Source organism: Hippoglossus stenolepis, chromosome 3, assembly GCF_022539355.2.
Source record: "Hippoglossus stenolepis isolate QCI-W04-F060 chromosome 3, HSTE1.2, whole genome shotgun sequence".
In the NCBI taxonomy this organism is placed as follows: Eukaryota; Metazoa; Chordata; class Actinopteri; order Pleuronectiformes; family Pleuronectidae; genus Hippoglossus; species Hippoglossus stenolepis.
In genome coordinates, this window is record NC_061485.1 from 21711561 (window position 1) to 21738000 (window position 26440).

Genomic DNA, 26440 nt, shown 5'->3' on the forward strand with positions numbered 1-26440 from the left:
AGTAATAACAATGGTGTTATTTCTGAACTCAGCACAGAGGGGAACACATTTACTGTCATAATGAGGCCATCTATTGGCTGCAGTGCATCACTACCACAATCATTCTGTAGCGTATGCTCCTTTAAAGGCAAGACAGCATCAACACAGTGATGTTAATACACAGTCATACATCAATGTTGTATATACTAATAAATGAGAGGGTACAATAGGAGATTCCGTGTACACACTCTACACAATGTCACAAATACTGTAAATCTCAAATATTTATTTTTAATGTCACAACATGTATGCAGTTGTACTTTAGTATTTCCACAAAATGTTCAGGGCTGGCCCCCGAATGCCCAAGCCAGGCAACGCCCATTATGTTCAAGCCATAGACTTTAGGTAAAGATGGACAACATGACAGCTCCCCGAAGTGAAGCCAAAGTGTCTCGATTGCCCCCTGTGCCTGGTTGTGGTATAGATTATAAACCCCACCTCCTCTATGTTAGTGGATTGTGCATGGACCAAACTAAAAGTCCAAGTCCACGTTAAACAGATTTTTCTGAAAGCTAGTTTCTGTCGAGTCAGGTAGTTTTTATGACATTAATAGTAATATAGTAATGAACTATTTATCAACCACCACCCATCCTCACCACCTTCTACAGAGGCACCGTGGAGAGCATCCTGGCCAGCTGCATCACTGTGTGGTTCGGGAATTGCAAATCAGCAGAAAGCAAGACCCTACAATGCATAGTAAGGACAGCTGAGAAGATCCTCACAGTCTCTCTCCCCACCATCCATTTTCAAAACACGTTGCACATCCTTCCATCATGAAGGACCCCTGCCACAGACTGTTTGACCCAATGCCATCAGGTAGAAGGTTTTGCAGCATCAGAACCAAAACCGTTCGATCGATGATGACGGATCATGACTCCAGATCGTTCCGTCACTTTAACCCTGATGTCCTGACTGTGCGCGTCACGTTACGTCTCGTGTTGTGTGAAGCAGGGGAATGCAAAGTAGACGTCAGTCCTGTACGTGTCCTAGTCACTTGTGATCAGTGCTGGTGTTTGTTGTTAAAGTGTAAAGTGAGCGCAGGTCAGAGGAGAAGTGAGGAGGAAACAGACTCCGACACATACAGGACGACCGGACCTTTAATGAGCGGCTTCCCTGCCCTGCTGCGCCCCGCCCACAGTCAGTAGCTCATAATTATGAGATACTAAATCATAGTTATGAGATAAAGGATTTTTATACACAGTGGCGGAAATGGGCTTCCATATTAAACAGACCAGATTTACGCAGAGTAAATATATCATGAGTGGTCATTTCCATCTATGTGAACGAACATCCTGCATCGGCTGCTGGTTTATGAAAGTTAAGGAAACGAAACCTAATTTTGATTCCGCCTCACTGCCAATATATAAAAGACTGAATGTGACGGAAGCACCACACCATCTCTCTTTCTCAGCATCGCACGACCAGCTGCTGTCTCTGATTCCTTCTTTAGTTCTGTCTCCACCGCAGACCAGGAGTCCCGACCATGAACAGTCTGAACGAACAGTATGAGGAGAAGGTGCGTCCCTGCATCGACCTCATCGACTCGCTCCGCTCTCTGGGTGTAGAGAAGGACCTGGCGCTGCCGGCCATCGCCGTCATAGGAGACCAAAGCTCGGGGAAGAGCTCAGTGCTGGAGGCGCTGTCAGGGGTGTCCCTGCCAAGAGGAAAAGGTGCCGTATATTCCTGGAAAACTACACAATTGTTCGCTCATGTGTCACAAAATAATGCATTTGTTTGAAGGGATAACTTAACTCTGCACACTCTGCACACTTCACTTAAACATTTAAATTCACTCATTATCTGAGAAACGTGGACCTGCAGAGTTGTTGGATGTTCAGCTTCCTTCTCTAAGTGGCAGGGCGTTTCAGGACAAATAAGCTTCATAAGCTTGTATTAATTCAGTTTAATGTAGTTTATTGGTTTGAGTGTAGATAAGGAAATGTTCGTTTTTTTTTAATTCAATGGTTGTTTATGGCTATGCATGTTTATTGGTGGATTTACAATGGACATAAACCAATATTACATGAAAGGGCACGTTATTATTGTACCTGTACAATTGTACACCTAGACATATAAGCCTGGGGCGAGGCGTCGACGTAATCGAGGTGCTGGATTACGTAAATACGTCGACTTGCGTTAGAATTTACTTCACTGAACAAGAGAAAGTGGTAACAAAGAGAAAAGTTTGGTTGTTAATGTTTGTTGAGTTTGTTTATATGTGTAATATAGTTATATATTAAGAAGAAATGGGTAGTGTCAAACTTCATCTTTTTATTTATTTTTTCAAAAATTAAGCACTTTATTTCATTTTTGCGTTATTTTACTTGAAACGAGAAAATAACTTTTATTTTATTATTATATTATTATTAGAGTACCCTCCAGTTCGGTGTGAAAATTAATAATATACTGTACATTGTTGAAATACTATTGAGTTGCACTTTCTTTATTTATTACAGTCAGTTTTTGACTTCATACAGACATTGATACAACTACTAGGCTACTTTAAGATCAAAGGTACTTGAATTTAACTTTGGTTTTCATTCATTTTGTTGGACAGGTTAATGTAGATTTTATTTTGGAGAGATATGGGACTGTAAAAGGCTGATTAGCAGTTCAGACTGGGCTATTTTTCATCCGGAATAATGCCTTGCAGTTCATACTTTGTTTGTTGTCAGATTTGTTTGTATTTGGAAGATGAGAAGATGATTAAATACATTAAGTTAAATACGTTTTTTTAATTGTATTTTTGATAAATTCATAATATATAAATCAAGTAATACAAAATAATCTTTACATTAGGTGCAGTACCTCTACTGGGACCCTTCTTGTTATAATCGTTTTTCCACCCTGTCCGCAAAGTGTTCATTGTCACTTTGGAAAAAATATAAATAAAAACAAGGAATAGGATAATACAGACAATATCAACTAGTGATGGCGACATGAAGCTTCATGCAGCATTGAAGCTTTCCATCCAATTGGTTCACTCATGGGCCGAAGCTTCATGGTGCTTCATTTGCTCTACTGTGCCATCAAGTGGACAATAAATGTAAAACAGGCAGAGTGATTATAATGACACCATGGCTTTGGTGTGTGAAGCTTTGAATTGAATAAATGAATGAATGATGTTTGTGATGCCAATACATCAATTATGAACGTATATGGTAATGGTATATACGTAATATGGTGTCTGTCTTTATGATAAAATAGCGGGGTCGAAAGGGAAAGTGGAAACAAATTGGGCAGAGGGTTGTGATGTGAATGTGTTTGTGTTACTTGGTTTGTGACTGTGCTTATGTAACAAGGGACAACATGTAACACGTGAACTAGGGACAACATTTTATTTATTTTTATTGAAAAAATAAAAATAAATCCACAGTGCTGGGTTTCAGGCGGTTTCTCTTTTTGCAAATAAACGCACAATAAAGTCCCAAGTCCACAAAATGTGAGGGGGCTTTGAACATCCTCATACGTCATGAACACAAGCCTCAATCTTCACCACAAAATCTTCCTGGATTACTCGACACACGCTTGAAGCCACTAGAAGAACACATCACTAATATCAACCTTAACCCCTACATTGAGGAAAAGACTAACAGTATTAACAAAATTTGTGTTACTGTGAATAGTAAAGTGAGTAGGATATGAACTGATCTCCAAAAGGCATATAATTGAAAATGCTTTTCAACATTTTAAGCAAGATTAGTCGATTGTTTTTTGCACAATTTTCGAGTGAAAAGAGAGAGCACTGTGCAAAAGTTCAGACAGCCCAAGAGATTGGAGCTGTTTTGTCAGTTTGTAATGGGATGTGATTAAGAAAGAGCAGTTAACGGTAACAATGAAGGTCAAGTTGAGGTCATAAATACACTTTCCTAAATACATATTCTTTATAAATGTCTGTAAACACTGTAGAAAGCACCTGCATAACTAAGATAATTTAAAATAGATACTTTTTACTCTATGGATTATTACAGATTGCACTTAAAGTGGCCCTGGAGTGTCTTAGTGTTGTTGTCTTACTGTTAGTGTCTTTTGTGGATGCCTGGACCGTCACTGAAGAGTTGCTCTGCCACATCAGGGGTCACATACAACTCATATTCTTTTAAGTGTAACCAAACATCCAGATATTGATCTCATTAAAAAGAGGTTGTACTGTACGGAGATTTCAGATAAACCATAAGGAGTTACCCACACACATTAAGGCACTGTTTAACAAAGCCAGTACAGATTACAGTCTAGCAATTTTAATCTGTTCCCAAAACATGAGCCTTACTCCTAAACTATAAATAATAATATAGAATATTCTGTTCTTTGTTTAACTACACTATATTTATTTTTACTATACTATATTCATTAGGTGTCGTACGACCATTTACATGTTTGTGCATGCGTACATCAAGAACGAGGGCTGGGCAGGGGCTCTCTGGTTCTGCAGGTCAATGATATTGCATTATCCACTCACCAATATGCCAATGGAGAGGTGGGTGAAGTGTCCACAAAATACTTAAAGAGTTTCAGGGGTAAACAGCGTTGCAGCCAAATCCAATACAATTGAAGTAAAGGGGGACCACTTCTGCAGTTCCCGAGAGTGAGCTGCAGTTACTGCAGCAGTAACTAGCGGGAGGATATCAGAGGCTAAAAACATGGTGCCTCTGTTTCGAGTCGAATTTGAATGTCAGGGCTCATTTTCTGGTGAACTATCCCTTTAAGGGAAACTTTTATTTTATTATATTTACTATGGTAATTTAAATTTTGTAAATGAAAAGTAATTTGTGTCTATGTCATCTGAGATGGCATCCTACTTTCACCAAGCCCAATTTATCCATTACCCCTCTCTCGTTATTCACTCATTAATAACTCAGGCATAGTGACAAGATGTCCTCTTGAACTGAAGATGAAGAGAAAGAGATCAGGAGACGATTGGTACGGAAAGATAAGCTACAGGGACTACGAGGAAGAGATACATGACCCTGCAGATGTGGAGAAAATGATTCGAGAAGGTACAGTACACCACATTTTTTTATGTTACTAATAACAGCAAAGAATTGAAGGAGCTATTGCATTTTCTAAGGTCTCATCTTTCATCGGCTTGTCCAGCCCTTCGGTTATTGTCATATATCACATCCCTTCTCTCCAGCTCAGGATAAAATGGCTGGGGCCGGTGTGGGGATCAGTGATGACCTGATCAGCCTGGAGATCGCCTCTCCTGATGTTCCAGACCTGACGCTCATTGACCTGCCTGGAATCACCAGGGTGGCTGTATTGGGACAACCAGAGAACATTGAACACCAGGTATTCTGGGTCCACAAAAACTCTGTCAACACGTCTCACAGGGACAAACTCTTGTTGAGTCCTGAGTGTTGTCTCTGAATTATCCAGCTGAACCAGGCTAAAACCTTTGGCCCGATACTACATCTCAGAAATTACTTCTCATAGACTTTAAGGCTACATCCATTCTACGTAAATGGTATTTTGAAACTAAAACGATCTCTGTACTAGGGCTGCACAATATATCGAAAATCTATTGTCATTGCAATATCAACGTGCGCAATAGACGTTTCGCAAAAGATGGCAAAACTGCAATAAATGATGTTTCATGCGCCATGCATTCACGCTCTGCATGTCAATATATTTGGCCAATCAGATGGAGCCTTGCGGCCCTAGATGATAAATTAAAGACATTCAGATCATTGATGGGTTTTTCCGTCAGTGAATCATTGTCTCAAGAAGAGAATAGAGAGAATACAGAGATTTGCCTCGCTCCGCCTCCTCCGACTAAATTCTAATGTGGAAACTTCTAGTAATCGCATTTGACCCGGGTCAGATTCATTGCTATGAGCGGTTGATTATATAAAAGAATTGCGAAGCTTATTTATGATACCAGAACCTGAGGGAAAAGTATGTGTGTCTCTCTCTCTCTCTCTCTCTCTCTCTCTCTCTCTCTCTCTCTCTCTCTCTCTCTCTCTCTCTCTCGCTCTCAGCTGATGTCTCTGACTTGCTACAGTTTCAAAGTTAATTTGTTTGTTGCCACAATATCAACACTGATCATCACATAATGATCGATATTTTATAAATGAGTTAAATTAATAACCCCCCTCTCTCTCTTCCTCGCTCTCACACACGGCCGAACACATTTAAACTCAATCTGGGTAAAAACAACAGACTTTGTAAACTTCGTAAATGTATGTGGAGCTGAAGTTACTCCGATAACCGTGTGGACGCCAGGCTTGTTCCTAGCAGAGTTGATTGGTTTTCAAACTAAAACATGGTAGTGTGGATGTAGTTCTGTAATATTCATTCATTATGTGATAAAAACATTCTCAAGCACAACAACGTTGTTCGTTGAAAAACAACATGAATCAATACTTTCAGATAAAGAACCTGATCCGCACGTTCATCACAAGACAAGAAACCATCAGCCTGGTGGTTGTCCCAAGTATCGTGGACATTGCAACCACAGAGGCCTTGAAGATGGCACAGGAGGTGGATCCCAATGGAGAGAGAACTTTGGGTAAATACATTGGAGTTTTACAAAACGTTGGTCCAGCTCTAGGGGAAGTTACTCAGCTCTCGGTTATTTCACTCTGTCTCTTTCAGGTATTTTGACCAAGCCTGATCAGGTTGACAAAGGAGCAGAGGAGTCTGTGATTGACATTGTTCATAATGAGGTCATCCCCCTGACGAAGGGCTACATGATCGTCAGGTGCAGGGGTCAGCAGGAGATCACAGAGAAAGTGTCTCTGACTGAAGCATTAGAAAGAGAGAAAACCTTCTTTACAGAACATGCACATTTCTAGTAAGTTCGTTTTTGGGGTAATGCTACAAAATATGTATATGGTAAAGTGTTGACAGGTTCTGTACTATGTACTCAGTCGCTGTTAATTTCTGCTGTAGCACCCTGTACAATGAAGGCCTTGCCACAGTTCCTAAACTGGCTGAGAAACTCACAATTGAGCTGGTGCATCACATTGAGGTGAATTTGTATTATTGTTTTGTTACAATTATAGTATAAATTATGATTTGTCAAATTTGGTAACAATCATTTGACCCTTGCCCTGTGTTATTTTCAGAAATCTCTCCCTCGACTGGAAGAACAGGTCGAGGAGAAACTGGCACAAACACAGGCAGAGATGGATAGATATGGCAGTGGACCCCCATCTGACCCAGCTGAGAGACTCGCATTCCTGATTGATGTGAGAGCTTCCTCATGCTCCGTAATATTTACCAGGCAACACAAATACTCACAGCCACTATTTCTGCACAACTTGTTAACAGCTGTTTCTGCTGTCACACGTGGAGTCTAGAAAGTAACAGCGTTCACTCAGGATGCCATCAGTCTGGCTGCAGGAGAGGAACTCAGATGTGGAGACCATCTCAATGTCTTTTCTATGCTCAGAAGAGAGTTTGGGAAGTGGAGCATGTGCCTGGACAAAACGGGACACAACTGTGAGTGTTTTATTTCTGTCTGGTGTATAGCTGTCCATCAGCAGGATTCAGAAATAAATATCTGTTAATGTGTCATAGTTAACATTAAGATCGAGAAAAAGGTGGAGGACTATGAAGAGAGGTACCGTGGAAGAGAACTACCGGGCTTCATCAACTACAAGACGTTTGAGGTCATGGTCAGTGAGCAGATGAAACAGCTGGAAGAACCAGCTGTCAAGAAACTCAAGGATATTGGGGGTAAATGATTGAATATAAGACAAATGCATTGTGTTTTTCTGCATTCTGTTTGCCTCAGTGGAAATCAGGCTGCTGCATTTCCATTTCCTCCAGATGCTGTTAGGAGGGTGTTCTTGCAGCTGGCCAGCAGTAGCTTCACTGGATTTCCGAACCTCATAAAAACAGCCAAGGTCTTCTATAAGTTTGATATTGACATTCTTATAATTTGATCTTCATTGTCAGTAACATGTTGCATGTCAAAATCTAATTTTCCAGGCAAAGATTGAAACCATAAAGCAAGAAAAAGAACCCATTGCAGAGTCCATGCTGAGAACCCAGTTCAAGATGGAGACGATGGTTTACTCCCAGGACAGAACCTACAGCAACAGTTTGAGTGAGAGGAAAGAGGAGAGCGAGGAGGAAGAAAAAAGTATGAAAAAGAGTACTAAGTGCTACATGGATAATCATGCAACACTTCAGGAGTTGATCTTACACCTTAGATCATATTACAGAGTAAGTTTTCATTGAGGGTTAATGTTCATGAACAAATACGATGAGTCAGGTTTAGATAGAGGTCTGTTTTTTCCCAGCAACTGTTTTTGTCTGTCGAACTTTTCTCATATATGTCTATTATATTTCAGATTGCCAGTCAGCGTCTCGCTGACCAGATACCGCTGGTTATCCGCTACCAGATGTTGCAGCAGTCTGCCGTCCAGCTGCAGAGGGAGATGCTGCAGATGATTCAGGATAAGGAGAATTTCGAGTTCTTGCTGAAGGAGGACCGGGACATTGGTTCCAAGAGAGCTGCTTTGCAGAGTCGCCACAAACGCCTCATGAAGGCCCGAGCGTACCTGGTGAAATTTTAATGGAGGTTAATTCCTGCATTACTCTACTTTGCAACAGTCATTTGAGAAATACAGCAAATTAGTCTTCGAAGAAGTGTAGAATGGACAGGTTGGGTTTAATGTCCTATAATGTGCATTATATTGTTACTCAAGGAAAGGTCATGAAATTCACTGAAAAAGATGCCTTTCATATATTAAACAGGATTTGAATGTTGCTTAATTTACTTAAATTCTTGAAACATATCCAAAAGCAACACATTCATATTTGTTTAAAGAAAGGATTTCACAACTTGCTTTTACAGGTAAAAGTACTCAGACAATCTGTTGTCTTGAAATAAATATTGGTAGTTATGTATTGTCAAAAAAGATTATTTTGTTATTGTGTATACAGCTTATTTTTACATCCAAAAGTAGAAATATTATCTTTTTTCAGACTTATGTTTCAGTTTTCAATGTAAGTTCAGTATTCATTTTTTTCTGAGAGAAACATCGGTCTCTTTAGCTATGACTTATTACTAAATTACCCAAACCTGAGGAGAAGTGCGGATGCAAGTGATAACTCTGTTTATCACTATGACGACACATTCCAGTCTTTTAATACATTGTTACTAGCATCAAAATGCTACTTAGAGCTGCTTTAAAGAAAACTCTGATCAATTCATGCTTAACTGATTTGTTTTATGTCACAGTAGAAATCTGTCTGTTTTAACTTAACTACAATCCAGTGAACCACACTTTTACTTTGTGTTACTGTAAAATAAATGCCTGTTACTGTCTTCTTGATCGATGTGGTTAACTTTGGACATGAAACTTACTCACGACTATACTCAATTAAAAAACCGTACTTTGACTACTCCTGGTGGTTTCACACAGGACAACTTGTAAAAACAAAATCCCATCTGGAGGAGATGACATTAATAGAAAGCTGATTCAATAATAACATCCTACTCGTAACTATTAACCAATACTGGATTTTACCAATTACCTTTTTCAATCACTTATATTTGTTATTTATATCAGTCTAATGTGCTGTGTGTCTTGCATACATGAAATCCTTGTTGGCCTGGAAATCTTGGTTAATCATTCTCAACAAAGGGAGAGACAATTTCAGTTCTATGCGCCGACATCTAAATATGCAGCATATCAATAAATAACTAAACAAAAAAAACGTAGACAAGCCAACTTTATTGAACAATACATACAAAAAGATTCAGGGACAAATACAAAATCATTTAAAAGCGATCCGCTGCATTCATTCTACTCAGGACCTCTAAACGTTCATTCACCATTCTCTGCTGGGCTCTCCTGGCTGTTGTCGTCATTGTCTGATTTTTCATCATTTAGGAAAGATAAAGAAGATTAGCAAGGCCTAGTGACCTTTAAAATGTCCAAACCTTAACAGATTTGATGGAAATACAAGAGGCTGGAAACACCAAAGTTATCTACATGTATTTTAATCGGGGCTTTCTGCAGAAAGGATCAACACAGAGAGTCACAAGGATCTCAGAGTGAAGATGGAGAACAGTCAAATGCAAGGATCTTATATAGGAGAACTAAGGCTATCTCTCAGAACCAGTTCAGACTGGTTCTGTAGGCGCAGGTTGAGAGAGGAATCTAAACACAGACAACTGATTTACATATGTTTCCTTTGGAGATAAGCAGACATACATTCAGTTCTTTGGAGAGTAAATAAGTGGCTAAAGGGTCTGACAGTTTTCAGGTCAACACAGTTCAGACCATAAAACAGTTCAGGTCATAAAGTATTTGGACAGGTTGTATATGTATGTAGATACAGGTCATAAAAGTCTTTAGACAGGGCTGCAAAAACTTACTTTCCAACTACAAAATAGTTTTCAACCACACTTAGTTCATTTTTCCAATACACAGATTAAACATTTCCTGGTTTGTTGTACAGCACAACAGCTACTGAGAATAGAGAACATAAAGACAACACAAACATGGTACCAACGCATGCCCTTGTTTACTCGAGAGAGTCTGCTGTAGTTCCTGTATGGTACTCAGTAGCACGTGGAACTGCTTCTTCCTTAACTCCAACTGAGTGAGACAAAAGGGATTTAAAACAATTGAAGTAAAATATTACTGTTGATTGAAGGCACTGAGAGGTAGAAAAGAAGAGAGGATAATTGTATTTGTTTTTACCTTATCATCCACATTCTCCTTGATGTGAGACAGTTGCTGGAGTTCTTTGTCAAGCGCCTCCAACTGTCTGTAGGTGTTCAAAGCAAAGGGAGGTATGCATTATCATTATCACCACATACTAAGTGGATGTATGAAACAAATGAAACAATATTTGAATGAAACAAGACACAGGCCGACTTACTTTAATGTCTCATGTATCTCAGGAGGATGTTCAGTGCATACAGTTCCTCAGCAAACACATCAAGCAGAAGGAGGACAGACACAGACTGAAATGCCCCCCCCCCCCGTTCAAGAGTATCAGTCAACCTTTGCTACCAAACAAGAAACTAGCCACTGTTCGCCTTCAGTGTTTGAATAAAAGGTTAAAGGCTAATAAAATAAAAGAGAAAAAATGTTTAAGTCAACGACAGGCTAGCCAGTGTTGCATCAGTCCAGGAAGCTGAGAAACTGGTCGTTGAGGCGCAGGACTTGTGCAATAATGGAGGACTACGCCTTCACAAGTTCAACTCAAATCGAAATGAGGTCCTGGACTGTGTGAGCCCCTCAGAAAGAGCACCACCCATTGAACCTTTTGAGTTGAAGATGGACATTATTCCGACGGAGCATGCACTTGGTATTCAGTGGGCAATAGAAAAAGACACTTTTGGCTTCAATATCAGATTAAAAGACCATCCCTCAACTCCCCAAGGTATATTATCAGTTGTAGCTGCTCTTTATGATCCACTTGGGTTCATCGCCCCAGTTGCCCTACTTGGAAAGTGTATACGGCAAGACTTATGTCGCAGAGGCGTTGGATGGGATGACCCCTTGCCTGAAGACTTGAGATCCCGGTGGGAGGAGTGGAAGGTCGGCCTTCTGAGGCTAAAGGATGTTGCCATTTCAAGATGTTACCACCCACTAGACTTTGGCAACCTAATCAGAACAGAGTAACATCACTTCTCTGATGCCAGCAGCAAGGTAGATGGGGCCTGCTCATACCTCAGGTACAAGGATGACCAAGGTAGAGTGCATTGTAGCCTCGCAATGGCCAAGGCAAGAGTCGCACCAACAAAGGTGACAAGCATCCCGAGGCTGGAGATCTCTGCGGCTGTAGTGGCAACCTCCCAAGGAATCATGGCTACCAGCACGAGTGGTTGACCAATTCCAGACAGCGATGGTCCCGTTTGTCGGGTCAAGGTTCAAACAGGAGAGCAGAAAGCAACAAAAAACCAAGGTCTTTCATCCAAACCCTCATTCGTCGAGAGACCCGTCTAGAAACTGGTGCTCCTCCTCGAGAGCAAATAGTATAAACAGGTTGCACATAGATAATATCACATGCATAACACCCCTAGATATTTTAATTTAAAGGGCAATTAGATATGGTCTAGAAATCCTGTATAGTACAGTTGAATTGTTTATATCAGGATTTGGTGGGAGTGTAACTGACTGCTAACCTGGTAGGTTATGCAGATTGTTTGATTTATTATTTGTGTTGGGTTTATTTTGTTCTTTATGTTCAAGTATGTATCCTGTTATTTAAATTAGTAATTTGTTGTCCTTTTAACGTAGCGACTGACCTCTCGTAAATGCCTGTAGCTTTCACGGAGCGGACCGATATGATAACACACAAAATCCCTCGCTTCCGGTCCGAGCCTGATAAAACACCTGCTGTGCAGACGTGTCTTGATGATGGTAGCAGCGGAAATGGCAGAACAGCAGCTGTGCGGATCATACGGACGTATCCGATAAGAAGATTGCATTACTCCTCGTTTAACACCCCTCGGCGAGCGGAATGAGGTATGAAGCAGGTTTAATTCCCTTTGCTAGAGTTAGTGCGGAATGGGAGTCTCTTAGTCACGGCGTTAGCCGATCTTTGTTTACGTTGACGGCACACAGCGGGTGAGTCGGGTTCATTTGAATGCGCTTCAGCGTTACTTCACATTAACCCGTCAAACTTCTCTTATGTGGTAATTTCTTTGTTTAACTGATGTTTAGGTATTTTAATAGTTGTATTTGTCTTTTATTAAATGATTATGTTGTACTTATGTTATCTTTCTAGTTTTACGGTGTTTCTACGGTGCCATGGTGAAATGTTTGAATAAAGAGCCGTGACGCATCAGCTTGGAACTCCCTGCGTCTTGCTTTGCCAGCCAGGGGCTGTTACAACTACAGTCAGCCACATATCAAGAAGCCACCCAACGCTTTCATGATCTTCAGGAAGGAGCAGAGGCCCGTTGTTGTGGCCGAGCTACAAAACGGTGACTCTGCCTCTGTGAACACCATCCTTGGACAGAGAGTAAGATTCACATGTTTTCTGCCATCATTCATCAAGCAGCGTCTGAGACAACATTATAAAAATGTTTCTCCAGCTTCGATTCTTCACATCTTGACAATTCTTTTTTTGAATTTAGTGTCACAGGACAAAAAAAGCAAATCTGAATTCAAACAGAGGTTTTCCAGCATTGTGTGTCGCAAATTCACTGTGGGATCTGTGTGTGGCTGTTAATAAGTTGTTATGCCTGTAGTTACACTTGTGTTGTTGTGTGTCCACAGTGGAAGGCGCTGTCAAAAGACCAGCAGGCCAGATATTACTACAAAGCTGAGATGGGGAGGCGGCTCCATAATCAGCTTCACCCTGAGTGGTCAACCAGTAAAAATGACGTATGTATGCTCACATACAACTCGTACATGTTCACATCATTACGCTAAATGATGCAAAGAGTTTTATCAGCTGATCAATTGTAAAGTCTGTTTGTTTGTGATTCCGTGTAGGGGAAAAAGAGGAAGCGGGTGAGAAGGAATGTTCCCACCCGGACTAAATGACTGTATTCGTCCATGGGACACTTCAGCAGGGGAGTTTGAGTCCTCCTCCCCTTTATTTTTATATATACACTACCGTTCAAAGGTTTGGGGTCACCCAGACAATTTCGTGTTTTCCATGAAAACTCACACTTTTAGTTATCAAATGAGTTGCAAAATGAATAGAAAATATAGTCAAGACATTGACAAGGTTAGAAATAATGATTTTTATTTGAAATATAAATTTTGTTCTTCAAACTTTGCTTTCGTCAAAGAATGCTCCATTTGCAGCGATTCCAGCATTGCAGACCTTTGGCATTCTAGCTGTTAATTTGTTGAGGTAATCTGGAGAAATTTCACCCCACGCTTCCTGAAGCCCCTCCCACAAGTTGGATTGGCTTGATGGGCACTTCTTGCGTACCATACGGTCAAGCTGCTCCCACACCAGCTCAATGGGGTTGAGATCTGGTGACTGCGCTGGCCACTCCATTACAGACAGCATACCAGCTGCCTGCTTCTTCCCTAAATAGTTCTTGCATAATTTGGAGGTGTGCTTTGGGTCATTGTCCTGTTGTAGGAGGAAATTGGCTCCAATCAAGCGCTGTCCACAGGGTATGGCATGGCGTTGCAAAATGGAGTGATAGCCTTCCTTATTTAAAATCCCTTTTACCTTGTACAAATCTCCCACTTTACCAGCACCAAAGCAGCCCCAGACCCTCACATTACCTCCACCATGCTTGACAGATGGCGTCAGGCACTCTTCCAGCATCTTTTCACCTGTTCTGCGTCTCACAAATGTTCTTCTGTGTGATCCAAACACCTCAAACTTTGATTCGTCTGTCCATAACACTTTTTTCCAATCTTCCTCTGTCCAATGTCTGTGTTCTTTTGCCCATATCAATCTTTTCTTTTTATTGGCCAGTCTCAGATATGGCTTTTTCTTTGCCACTCTGCCTAGAAGGCCAGCATCCCGGAGTCGCCTCTTCACTGTAGACGTTGACACTGGCGTTTTGTGGGTACCATTTAAAGAAGCTGCCAGTTGAGGACCTGTGAGGCGTCTATTTCTCAAACTAGAGACTCTAATATACTTGACTTCTTGCTGAGTTGTGCACCGGGGCCTCCCACTTCTCTTTCTACTCTAGTTAGAGCCCGTTTGTGCTGTTCTCTGAAGGGAGTAGTACACACCGTTGTAGGAAATTTTCAGTTTCTTCGCAATTTCTCGCATGGAATAGCCTTCATTTCGAGGAACAAGAATAGACTGGCGAGTTTCACATGAAAGTTCTCTTTTTCTGGCCATTTTGAGAGTATAATCGAACCCACAAATGTGATGCTCCAGATACTCAACTAGCTCAAAGGAAGGCCAGTTTTATAGCTTCTCTCACCAGCAAAACAGTTTTCAGCTGTGCTAACATAATTGCACAAGGGTTTTCTAATCATCCATTGGTCTTCTAAGGCGATTAGCAAACACAATGTACCATTAGAACACTGGAGTGATAGTTGCTGGAAATGGGCCTCTATACACCTATGTAGATATTTCATTAAAAACCAGACGTTTCCACCTAGAATAGTCATTTACCACATTAACAATGTATAGAGTGTATTTCTGATTAATTTAATGTTATCTTCATTGAAAAAAACAGTGCTTTTCTTTGAAAAATAAGGAAATTTCTAAGTGACCCCAAACTTTTGAACGGTAGTGTGTATATATATATATATTTTTTTATTAAATGTTTATCATACCCTTTTTATTTTACTTTTGATACATATAAATTTGAAATGGAATTGAACTGAAACCTGATGTTATTCATTTTCCAGGTATTTGATGGCCTGCACTGGATAAAACATGAGGAGATCAGAGTTACTAAATTCCCCCGGCTGTGAAATGTTGTTGATATATTTCAACACAGAACTGAAACTAGAATAACAGTCAGTAGAGAGCAGTGGTAGTAGTAATAACAATGGTGTTATTTCTGAACTCAGCACAGAGGGGAACACATTTACTGTCATAATGAGGCCATCTATTGGCTGCAGTGCATCACTACCACAATCATTCTGTAGCGTATGCTCCTTTAAGAGCAAGACAGCATCAACACAGTGATGTTAATACACAGTCATACATCAATGTGTTGTATATACTAATAAATGAGAGGGTACAATAGGAGATTCCGTGTACACACTCTACACAATGTCACAAATACTGTAAATCTCAAATATTTATTTTTAATGTCACAACATGTATGCAGTTGTACTTTAGTATTTCCACAAAATGTTCAGGGCTGGCCCCCGAATGCCCAAGCCAGGCAACGCCCATTATGTTCAAGCCATAGACTTTAGGTAAAGATGGACAACATGACAGCTCCCCGAAGTGAAGCCAAAGTGTCTCGATTGCCCCCTGTGCCTGGTTGTGGTATAGATTATAAACCCCACCTCCTCTATGTTAGTGGATTGTGCATGGACCAAACTAAAAGTCCAAGTCCACGTTAAACAGATTTTTCTGAAAGCTAGTTTCTGTCGAGTCAGGTAGTTTTTATGACATTAATAGTAATATAGTAATGAACTATTTATCAACCACCACCCATCCTCACCACCTTCTACAGAGGCACCGTGGAGAGCATCCTGGCCAGCTGCATCACTGTGTGGTTCGGGAATTGCAAATCAGCAGAAAGCAAGACCCTACAATGCATAGTAAGGACAGCTGAGAAGATCCTCACAGTCTCTCTCCCCACCATCCATTTTCAAAACACGTTGCACATCCTTCCATCATGAAGGACCCCTGCCACAGACTGTTTGACCCAATGCCATCAGGTAGAAGGTTTTGCAGCATCAGAACCAAAACCGTTCTGCAACATCTTCTTCCCCCAAGCTGTCAGACTCTCTTAAACACCCAGCTGCCATCCACCACATAGTGCCCCCCCACATGCACGCACACACACCACTACCCCAACCTCGACAGACCTTGTCAATAAGGTATTTCATACTATTATTAACCACTACGTATACTATGTATCCTTTAGAAGTCTCTTTAAACCCTTATAGCTCTGTCTTGTGTTTACATTTTTGTTATGTTTTATATATTGTGTGTTTTTTCGGTATATATGTTGGGTTTAACACTGCACTACTTCTTTAATGCCATTTTGTTCAGCCGTATACTGTGTATGTGGATGACTGACAAAAAGTTGACTTGACTTGACAATAATTTCAGTCAGTGAGCACTACATGCTATTTCTGAAATTGTTATATGACATGTGTCTTTGTCTCTTCCTGCCCTTTCACTAATCACTCTAGTTGAATGTTTACAGAGGATCTTGTTCTCCACTTACAAAACATTACAATTTTAAAAAGTAGGATCCACCTACATGTGCATGAGCCATTCATAATGCTGGTTGCAGCATGAATACATTCATTAGTTAATGCTTTATTAATGTTGTCTTGCTGGTAGTATTTTTGTGTTTGCCAACTGGATTTTTTGTTAATTTCTTTAAAATAACAATGACAGTACAGTTGGTCGTTATTTTACATGATATCATGTACAGATGGGCATGATGCAGGCTTGGCCTCAAGCTTTGGGCATCTGTCACATGAAAAGTGAAAGTAGCTCCAACACAAAGGAAGAGAAATGAAAGTCAGGGAAATGAGAACTAAGTAAGGTTTCATTTTCTCTCCTTGTCAAATTTGACTCGGTAATATAATATAAACATTATGACATATTCTTTAAAGTAACAGTTTAGTTCCTTTGATGATCCAAAATATTGTTCCTAATAGACAAGTAGTGCACAAGTGTAAACCTTGTGGTAATGAGTTGAATGACGTTGACTAAAATGTTAAACATAATTGGGTGATAATATATACAGTCAAACCCGACCAGATCAAATTTGGAAGGTGTCATTATGTGCTGACATGAAAAAACGTCCAACAGGATAAAAACAATATTCTGACTAAACTTTGACTTTGCTTAAAATGTGCAACATAAATATAGTTGACAAAGTTACCATTTACATAATCCATCCATCTGTGTTTCTTTGATCAATTATGACTTAGTATCTATCTCATAATTATGAGATACTATCTCATTATTATGACTTAGTATCTCATTATTATGACTTAGTATCTCATTATTATGACTTAGTTTCTCATTATTATGACTTAGTTTCTCATTATTATGACTTAGTATCTCATTATTATGACTTAGTTTCTCATTATTATGAGATCCTTACTGCTACTCTGACCGCAGCAGAGCAGGGAAGCCATGGTTGAGAGACTGCGGTCAAGCATCCGCCTCTCGTGTTTACATTGTCAAAACAGCCGACTGTTGTTTCTCGCGTGCGCAATTAATTTTACATTTACGGTAATCGTTGTGAAGCGGTTCTGAGGTTTCGAGGAGCTGTTTTTTTCCTCGAAGTACTGACACTGTGTAGTTTTTGACTAATCCTGTGTCAAAGTTCCCTCCACAAAACAAGAATGAACTTCTTCTGCTACATTTGATGAAGGATAAAAAGCTTTTTTACCATAAATTCTTCATGAAACTGATATTGTTGGACTACGAGTTAGACTACTGCCACAAATACTATGACGTACTCAAAATGTGTACTTTCTGAATAATCCTATGTCAAAAGTTCAAAGCCTATCCTAACAAAAGATAACACTCTTCCTGACGTTGGTGAATGCCAGGGTCTGTCTGCGGGAGTTTGCGTTTCTGTGTGTTTTTGTGTGTGTGTTCGTCTCTGTCCCGCTTCACACAAACTGATAATCACATGTGTTTAGTTATTAATCGATGAAGACGGATCATGACTCCATATCGTTCCGTCACTTTAACCCTGATGTCCTGACTGTGCGCGTCACGTTACGTCTCGTGTTGTGTGAAGCAGGGGAATGCAAAGTAAACGTCAGTCCTGTACGTGTCCTAGTCACTTGTGATCAGTGCTGGTGTTTGTTGTTAAAGTGTAAAGTGAGCGCAGGTCAGAGGAGAAGTGAGGAGGAAACAGACTCCGACACATACAGGACGACCGGACCTTTAATGAGCGGCTTCCCTGCTCTGCTGCGCCCCGCCCACAGTCAGTAGCTCATAATTATGAGATACTAAATCATAGTTATGAGATAAAGGATTTGTATACACAGTGGCGGAAATGGGCTTCCATATTAAACAGACCAGATTTACGCAGAGTAAATATATCATGAGTGGTCATTTCCATCTATGTGAACGAACATCCTGCATCGGCTGCTGGTTTATGAAAGTTAAGGAAACGAAACCTAACTTTGATTCCGCCTCACTGCCAATATATGAAAGACTGTATGTGACGGAAGCACCACACCATCTCTCTTTCTCAGCATCGCACGACCAGCTGCTGTCTCTGATTCCTTCTTTAGTTCTGTCTCCACCGCAGACCAGGAGTCCCGACCATGAACAGTCTGAACGAACAGTATGAGGAGAAGGTGCGTCCCTGCATCGACCTCATCGACTCGCTCCGCTCTCTGGGTGTAGAGAAGGACCTGGCGCTGCCGGCCATCGCCGTCATAGGAGACCAAAGCTCGGGGAAGAGCTCAGTGCTGGAGGCGCTGTCAGGGGTGTCCCTGCCAAGAGGAAAAGGTGCCGTATATTCCCTGGAAAACTACACAATTGTTCGCTCATGTGTCACAAAATAATGCATTTGTTTGAAGGGATAACTTAACTCTGCACACTCTGCACACTTCACTTAAACATTTAAATTCACTCATTATCTGAGAAACGTGGACCTGCAGAGTTGTTGGATGTTCAGCTTCCTTCTCTAAGTGGCAGGGCGTTTCAGGACAAATAAACTTCATAAGCTTGTATTAATTCAGTTTAATGTAGTTTATTGGTTTGAGTGTAGATAAGGAAATGTTCGTTTTTTATTCTATGGTTTATGGCTATGCATGTTTATTGGTGGATTTAGAATGGACATAAACCAATATTACATGAAAGGGCACGTTATTATTGTACCTGTACAATTGTACACCTAGACATATAAGCCTGGGGCGAGGCGTCGACGTAATCGAGGTGCTGGATTACGTAAATACGTCGACTTGCGTTAGAATTTACTTCACTGAACAAGAGAAAGTGGTAACAAAGAGAACAGTTAAAGCTGTTTGGTTGTTAATGTTTGTTGAGTTTGTTTATATGTGTAATATAGTTATATATTAAGAAGAAATGGGTAGTGTCAAACTTCATCTTTTTATTTATTTTTTCAAAAATTAAGCACTTTATTTTATTTTACGTTATTTTACTTGAAACGAGAAAATTATTTGTTGTCAGATTTGTTTGTATTTGGAAGATGAGAAGATGATTAAATACATTAAGTTAAATACGTTTTTTTAATTGTATTTTTGATAAATTCATAATATATAAATCAAGTAATACAAAATAATCTTTACTTTAGGTGCAGTACCTCTACTGGGACCCTTCTTGTTATAATCGTTTTTCCACCCTGTCCGCAAAGTGTTCATTGTCACTTTGGAAAAAATATAAATAAAAACAAGGAATAGGATAATACACACAATATCAACTAGTGATGGCGACATGAAGCTTCATGCGGCATTGAAGCTTTCCATCCAATTGGTTCACTCATGGGCCGAAGCTTCATGGTGCTTCATTTGCTCTACTGTGCCATCAAGTGGACAATAAATGTAAAACAGGCAGAGTGATTATAATGACACCATGGCTTTGGTGTGTGAAGCTTTGAATTGAATAAATGAATGAATGATGTTTGTGATGCCAATACATAAATTATGAACGTATTAATATGGTGTCTGTCTTTATGATACAATGGCGGGGTCGAAAGGGAAAGTGGAAACAAATTGGGCAGAGGGTTGTGATGTGAATGTGCTTGTGTTACTTGGTTTGTGACTGTGCTTATGTAACAAGGGACAACATGTAACACGTGAACTAGGGACAACATTTTATTTATTTTTATTGAAAAATAAATCCACAGTGCTGGGTTTCAGGCGGTTTCTTTTTTTTGCAAATAAACGCACAATAAAGTCCCAAGTCCACAAAATGTGAGGGGGGGCTTTGAACGTCCTCACATACGTCATGAACACAAGCCTCGATACGCGCTTCACAAAAATCTTCCTGGATTACTCGACACACGCTTCGAAGCCTCGACACGGAAGAACACATCACTAATATCAACCTTAACCCCTACGTTGAGGAAAAGACTAACAGTATTAACAAAATTTGTGTTACTGTGAATAGTAAAGTGAGTAGGATATGAACTGATCTCCAAAAGGCATATAATTGAAAATGCTTTTCAACATTTGAAGCAAGATTAGTCGATTGTTTTTTGCACAATTTTAGAGTGAAAAGAGAGAGCACTGTGCAAAAGTTCAGACAGCCCAAGAGATTGGAGCTGTTTTGTCAGTTTGTAATGGGATGTGATTAAGAAAGAGCAGTTAACGGTAACAATGGAGGTCAAGTTGAGGTCATAAATACACTTTCCTAAATACATATTCTTTATAAATGTCTGTAAACACTGTAGAAAACACCTGCATAACTAAGATAATTTTAAATAGATACTGTTTACTCTATGGATTATTACAGATTGCACTTAAAGTGGCCCTGGAGTGTCTTAGTGTTGTTGTCTTACTGTTAGTGTCTTTTGTGGATGCCTGGACCGTCACTGAAGAGTTGCTCTGCCACATCACATACAACTCATATTCTTTGTATGTGAGTGTAACCAAACATCCAGATAGTGATCTCATTAAAAAGAGGTTGTACTGTACGGAGATTTCAGATAAACCATAAGGAGTTACCCACACACATTAAGGCACTGTTTAACAAAGCCAGTACAGATTACAGTATAGCAATTTTAATCTGTTCCCAAAACATGAGCCTTACTCCTAAACTATAAATAATAATATTGAATATTCTGTTCTTTGTTTAATTACACTATATTTATTTTTACTATACTATATTCATTAGGTGTCGTACGACCATTTACATGTTTGTGCATGCGTACATCAAGAACGAGGGCTGGGCAGGGGCTCTCTGGTTCTGCAGGTCAATGATATTGCATTATCCACTCACCAATATGCCAATGGAGAGGTGGGTGAAGTGTCCACAAAATACTTAAAGAGTTTCAGGGGTAAACAGCGTTGCAGCCAAATCCAATACAATTGAAGTAAAGGGGACCACTTCTGCAGTTCCGAGTGAGCTGCAGTTACTGCAGCAGTAACTAGCGGGAGGATATCAGAGGCTAAAACATGGTGCCTCTGTTTGAGTCGAATTTGAATGTCAGGGCTCATTTTCTGGTGAACTATCCCTTTAAGGAAACTTTTATTTTATTATATTTACTATGGTAATTTAAATTTTGACCAGATTATTGTGCTAAATGAAAAGTAATTTGTGTCTATGTCATCTGAGATGGCATCCTACTTTCACCAAGCCCAATTTATCCATTACCCCTCTCGTTATTCACTCATTAATAACTCAGCATATCAAGATGTCCTCTTGAACTGAAGATGAAGAGAAAGAGATCAGGAGACAATTGTAATGAAAGATAAGCTACAGGGACTACGAGGAAGAGATACATGACCCTGCAGATGTGGAGAAAATGATTCGAGAAGGTACAGTACACCACATTTTTTTATGTTACTAATAACAGCAAAGAATTGAAGGAGCTATTGCATTTTCTAAGGTCTCATCTTTCATCGGCTTGTCCAGCCCTTCGGTTATTGTCATATATCACATCCCTTCTCTCCAGCTCAGGATAAAATGGCTGGGGCCGGTGTGGGGATCAGTGATGACCTGATCAGCCTGGAGATCGCTCTCCTGATGTTCCAGACCTGACGCTCATTGACCTGCCTGGAATCACCAGGGTGGCTGTATTGGGACAACCAGAGAACATTGAACACCAGGTATTCTGGAACAAAACTCTGTCAACACGTCTCACAGGGACAAACTCTTGTTGAGTCCTGAGTGTTGTCTCTGAATTATCCAGCTGAACCAGGCTAAAACCTTTGGCCCGATACTACATCTCAGAAATTACTTCTCATAGACTTTAAGGCTACATCCATTCTACGTAAATGGTATTTTGAAATAAAACGATCTCTGTACTAGGGCTGCACAATATATCGAAAATCTATTGTCATTGCAATATCAACGTGCGCAATAGACGTTTCGCAAAAGATGGCAAAACTGCAATAAATGATGTTTCATGCGCCATGCATTCATGCTCTGCATGTCAATATATTTGGCCAATCAGATGGAGCCTTGCTGGCCCTAGATGATAAATTAAAGACATTCAGATCATTGATGGGTTTTCCGTCAGTGAATCATTGTCTCAAGAAGAGAATAGAGAGAATCTCTCTCTCTCTCGCTCTCGCTCTCTCTCTCTCTCTCTCTCTCTCTCTCTCTCTCTCTCAGCTGATGTCTCTGACTTGCTACAGTTTCAAAGTTAATTTGTTTGTTGCCACAATATCAACACTGATCATCACATAATGATCGATATTTTATAAATGAGTTAAATTAATAACCCCCCTCTCTCTCTTCCTCGCTCTCACACACGGCCGAACACATTTAAACTCAATCTGGGTAAAAACAACAGACTTTGTAAACTTAGTAAATGTATGTGGAGCTGAAGTTACTCCGATAACCGTGTGGACGCCAGGCTTGTTCCTAGCAGAGTTGATTGGTTTTCAAACTAAAACATGGTAGTGTGGATGTAGTTCTGTAATATTCATTCATTATGTGATAAAAACATTCTCAAGCACAACAACGTTGATCGTTGAAAAACAACATGAATCAATACTTTCAGATAAAGAGACTGATCCGCACGTTCATCACAAGACAAGAAACCATCAGCCTGGTGGTTGTCCCATGTATCGTGGACATTGCAACCACAGAGGCCTTGAAGATGGCACAGGAGGTGGATCCCAATGGAGAGAGAACTTTGGGTAAATACATTGGAGTTTTACAAAACGTTGGTCCAGCTCTAGGGGAAGTTACTCAGCTCTCGGTTATTTCACTCTGTCTCTTTCAGGTATTTTGACCAAGCCTGATCAGGTTGACAAAGGAGCAGAGGAGTCTGTGATTGACATTGTTCATAATGAGGTCATCCCCCTGACGAAGGGCTACATGATCGTCAGGTGCAGGGGTCAGCAGGAGATCACAGAGAAAGTGTCTCTGACTGAAGCATTAGAAAGAGAGAAAACCTTCTTTACAGAACATGCACATTTCTAGTAAGTTCGTTTTTGGGGTAATGCTACAAAATATGTATATGGTAAAGTGTTGACAGGTTCTGTACTATGTACTCAGTCGCTGTTAATTTCTGCTGTAGCACCCTGTACAATGAAGGCCTTGCCACAGTTCCTAAACTGGCTGAGAAACTCACAATTGAGCTGGTGCATCACATTGAGGTGAATTTTTATTATTGTTTTGTTACAATTATAGTATAAATTATGATTTGTCAAATTTGGTAACAATCATTTGACCCCTGCTGTGTTATTTTCAGAAATCTCTCCCTCGACTGGAAGAACAGGTCGAGGAGAAACTGGCACAAACACAGGCAGAGATGGATAGATATGGCAGTGGACCCCCATCTGACCCAGCTGAGAGACTCGCATTCCTGATTGATGTGAGAGCTTCCTCATGCTCCGTAATATTTACCAGGCAACACAAATACTCACAGCCACTATTTCTGCACAACTTGTTAACAGCTGTTTTTGCTGTCACACGTGGAGTCTAGAAAGTAACAGCGTTCACTCAGGATGCCATCAGTCTGGCTGCAGGAGAGGAACTCAGATGTGGAGACCATCTCAATGTCTTTTCTATGCTCAGAAGCGAGTTTAGGAAGTGGAGCAATTGCCTGGACAAAACGGGACACAACTGTGAGTGTTTTATTTCTGTCTGGTGTATAGCTGTCCATCAGCAGGATTCAGAAATAAATATCTGTTAATGTGTCATAGTTAACATTAAGATCGAGAAAAAGGTGGAGGACTATGAAGAGAGGTACCGTGGAAGAGAACTACCGGGCTTCATCAACTACAAGACGTTTGAGGTCATGGTCAGTGAGCAGATGAAACAGCTGGAAGAACCAGCTGTCAAGAAACTCAAGGATATTGGAGGTAAATGATTGAATATAAGACAAATGCATTGTGTTTTTCTGCATTCTGTTTGCCTCAGTGGAAATCAGGCTGCTGCATTTCCATTTCCTCCAGATGCTGTTAGGAGGGTGTTCTTGCAGCTGGCCAGCAGTAGCTTCACTGGATTTCCGAACCTCATAAAAACAGCCAAGGTCTTCTATAAGTTTGATATTGACATTCTTATAATTTGATCTTCATTGTCAGTAACATGTTGCATGTCAAAATCAAATTTTCCAGGCAAAGATTGAAACCATAAAGCAAGAAAAAGAACCCATTGCAGAGTCCATGCTGAGAACCCAGTTCAAGATGGAGACGATGGTTTACTCCCAGGACAGAACCTACAGCAACAGTTTGAGCGAAAGAAAGAGAAAGAGGGAGGAGAGCGAGTCGGACGAACAACGTATGAAAAGGAGTACTAAGTGCTACATGGATAATCATGCAACACTTCAGGAGTTGATCTTACACCTTAGATCATATTACAGAGTAAGTTTTCATTGAGGGTTAATGTTCATGAACAAATACGATGAGTCAGGTTTAGACAGAGGTCTGTTTTTTCCCAGCAACTGTTTTTGTCCGTCAAACTTTTCTCATATATGTCTATTATATTTCAGATTGCCAGTCAGCGTCTCGCTGACCAGATACCGCTGGTTATTCGCTACCAGATGTTGCACCAGGCTGCCGTCCAGCTGCAGAGGGAGATGCTGCAGATGATTCAGGATAAGGAGAATTTCGAGTTCTTGCTGAAGGAGGACCGGGACATTGGTTCCAAGAGAGCTGCTTTGCAGAGTCGCCACAAACGCCTCATGAAGGCCCGAGCGTACCTGGTGAAGTTTTAATGGAGGTTATTTCCTGCATTACTCTACTTTGCAACAGTCATTTGAGAAATACAGCAAATTAGTCTTCGAAGAAGTGTAGAAGGGACAGGTTGGGTTTAATGTCCTATAATGTGCACTATATTGTTACTCAAGGAAAGGTCATGAAATTCACTGAAAAAGATGCCTTTCATATATTAAACAGGATTTGAATGTTGCTTAATTTACTTATATTCTTGAAACATATTCAAAAGCAACACATTCATATTTGTTTAAAGAAAGGATTTCACAACTTGCTTTTACAGGTAATAGTACTCAATCTGTTGTCTTGAAATAAATATTGGTAGTTATGTATTGTCAAAAAACATTTTGTTATTTTGTATACAGCTTTTTACATCCAAAAGTAGAAATATTATCTTTTTTCAGACTTATGTTTCAGTTTTCAATGTAAGTGCAGTATTCATTTTTTTCTGAGAGACACATCGGTCTCTTTAGCTATGACTTATTACTAAATTACCCAAACCTGAGGAGAGGTGCGGATGCAAGTGATAACTGTTTCACTACGAGCGACACATTCCAGTCTTTTAATACATTGTTACTAGCATCAAAATGCTACTTAGAGCTGCTTTAAAGAAAACTCTGATCAATTCATGCTTAACTGATTTGTTTCGTGTCACAGTAGAAATCTGTTTTAACTTAACTACAATCCAGTGAACCACACTTTTAGTTTGTGTTACTGTCTTCTTGATGGATGTGGTTAACTTAGGACATGAAACTTACTCACGACTATACTCAATTAAAAAACACATACTTTGACTACTCCTGGTGGTTTCACACAGGAACTTGTAATAACAAAATCTTATCTGGAGATGACATTAATAGAAAGCTGATTCAATAATAACATCCTACTCGGTAACTATTAACCAATACTGGATTTTACCAATTACCTTTTTTCAATCACTTATATTTGTTATTTATATCAGTCTAATGTGCTGTATGTCTTGCGTAAATGAAATCCTTGTTGGCCTGGAAACCTTTAAATCATTCTCAACA

At 40.1% G+C, this 26440-nt stretch overlaps 1 protein-coding gene, 1 long non-coding RNA gene and 1 pseudogene across 2 annotated transcripts; 2 read left to right on the top strand and 1 right to left on the bottom strand.

Moving 5' to 3' along the window:
* Positions 1–1394: 1394 nt before the first annotated feature.
* On the top strand, positions 1395–9076 carry LOC124851559 (interferon-induced GTP-binding protein Mx-like). The gene is made up of 12 exons (XM_047339340.1): positions 1395–1709; positions 4899–5036; positions 5174–5328; positions 6409–6547; positions 6634–6832; positions 6931–7009; positions 7107–7229; positions 7341–7482; positions 7561–7719; positions 7813–7889; positions 7975–8211; positions 8340–9076. The coding sequence occupies exons 1-12, from the start codon at positions 1523–1525 to the stop codon at positions 8562–8564; spliced, it is 1860 nt and encodes a 619-aa protein (XP_047195296.1). The 5' UTR covers positions 1395–1522; the 3' UTR covers positions 8565–9076.
* Positions 9077–10505: 1429 nt separating this feature from the next.
* Positions 10506–10896, bottom strand: LOC124851561. The gene is made up of 3 exons (XR_007032583.1): positions 10885–10896; positions 10704–10770; positions 10506–10598 (listed from the first exon to the last, which is right to left on the bottom strand). It is a non-coding gene; the product is annotated as an uncharacterized LOC124851561 (long non-coding RNA).
* An 11096-nt stretch (positions 10897–21992) lies between these two features.
* LOC124851572 lies at positions 21993–25752 on the top strand (annotated as a pseudogene).
* The last annotated feature ends 688 nt before the right edge of the window (positions 25753–26440 follow it).

Bases quoted from the DNA above. Each gene is read 5' to 3' on its own strand.
- LOC124851559 (XM_047339340.1), top strand. From the start codon at position 1,523: ATGAACAGTCTGAACGAACAGTATGAGGAGAAGGTGCGTCCCTGCATC. The intron at 7,483-7,560 runs GTGAGTGTTTTA...AATGTGTCATAG, and splicing joins GGACAAAACGGGACACAACT to TTAACATTAAGATCGAGAAA. The intron at 7,720-7,812 runs GTAAATGATTGA...CATTTCCTCCAG, and splicing joins GAAACTCAAGGATATTGGGG to ATGCTGTTAGGAGGGTGTTC.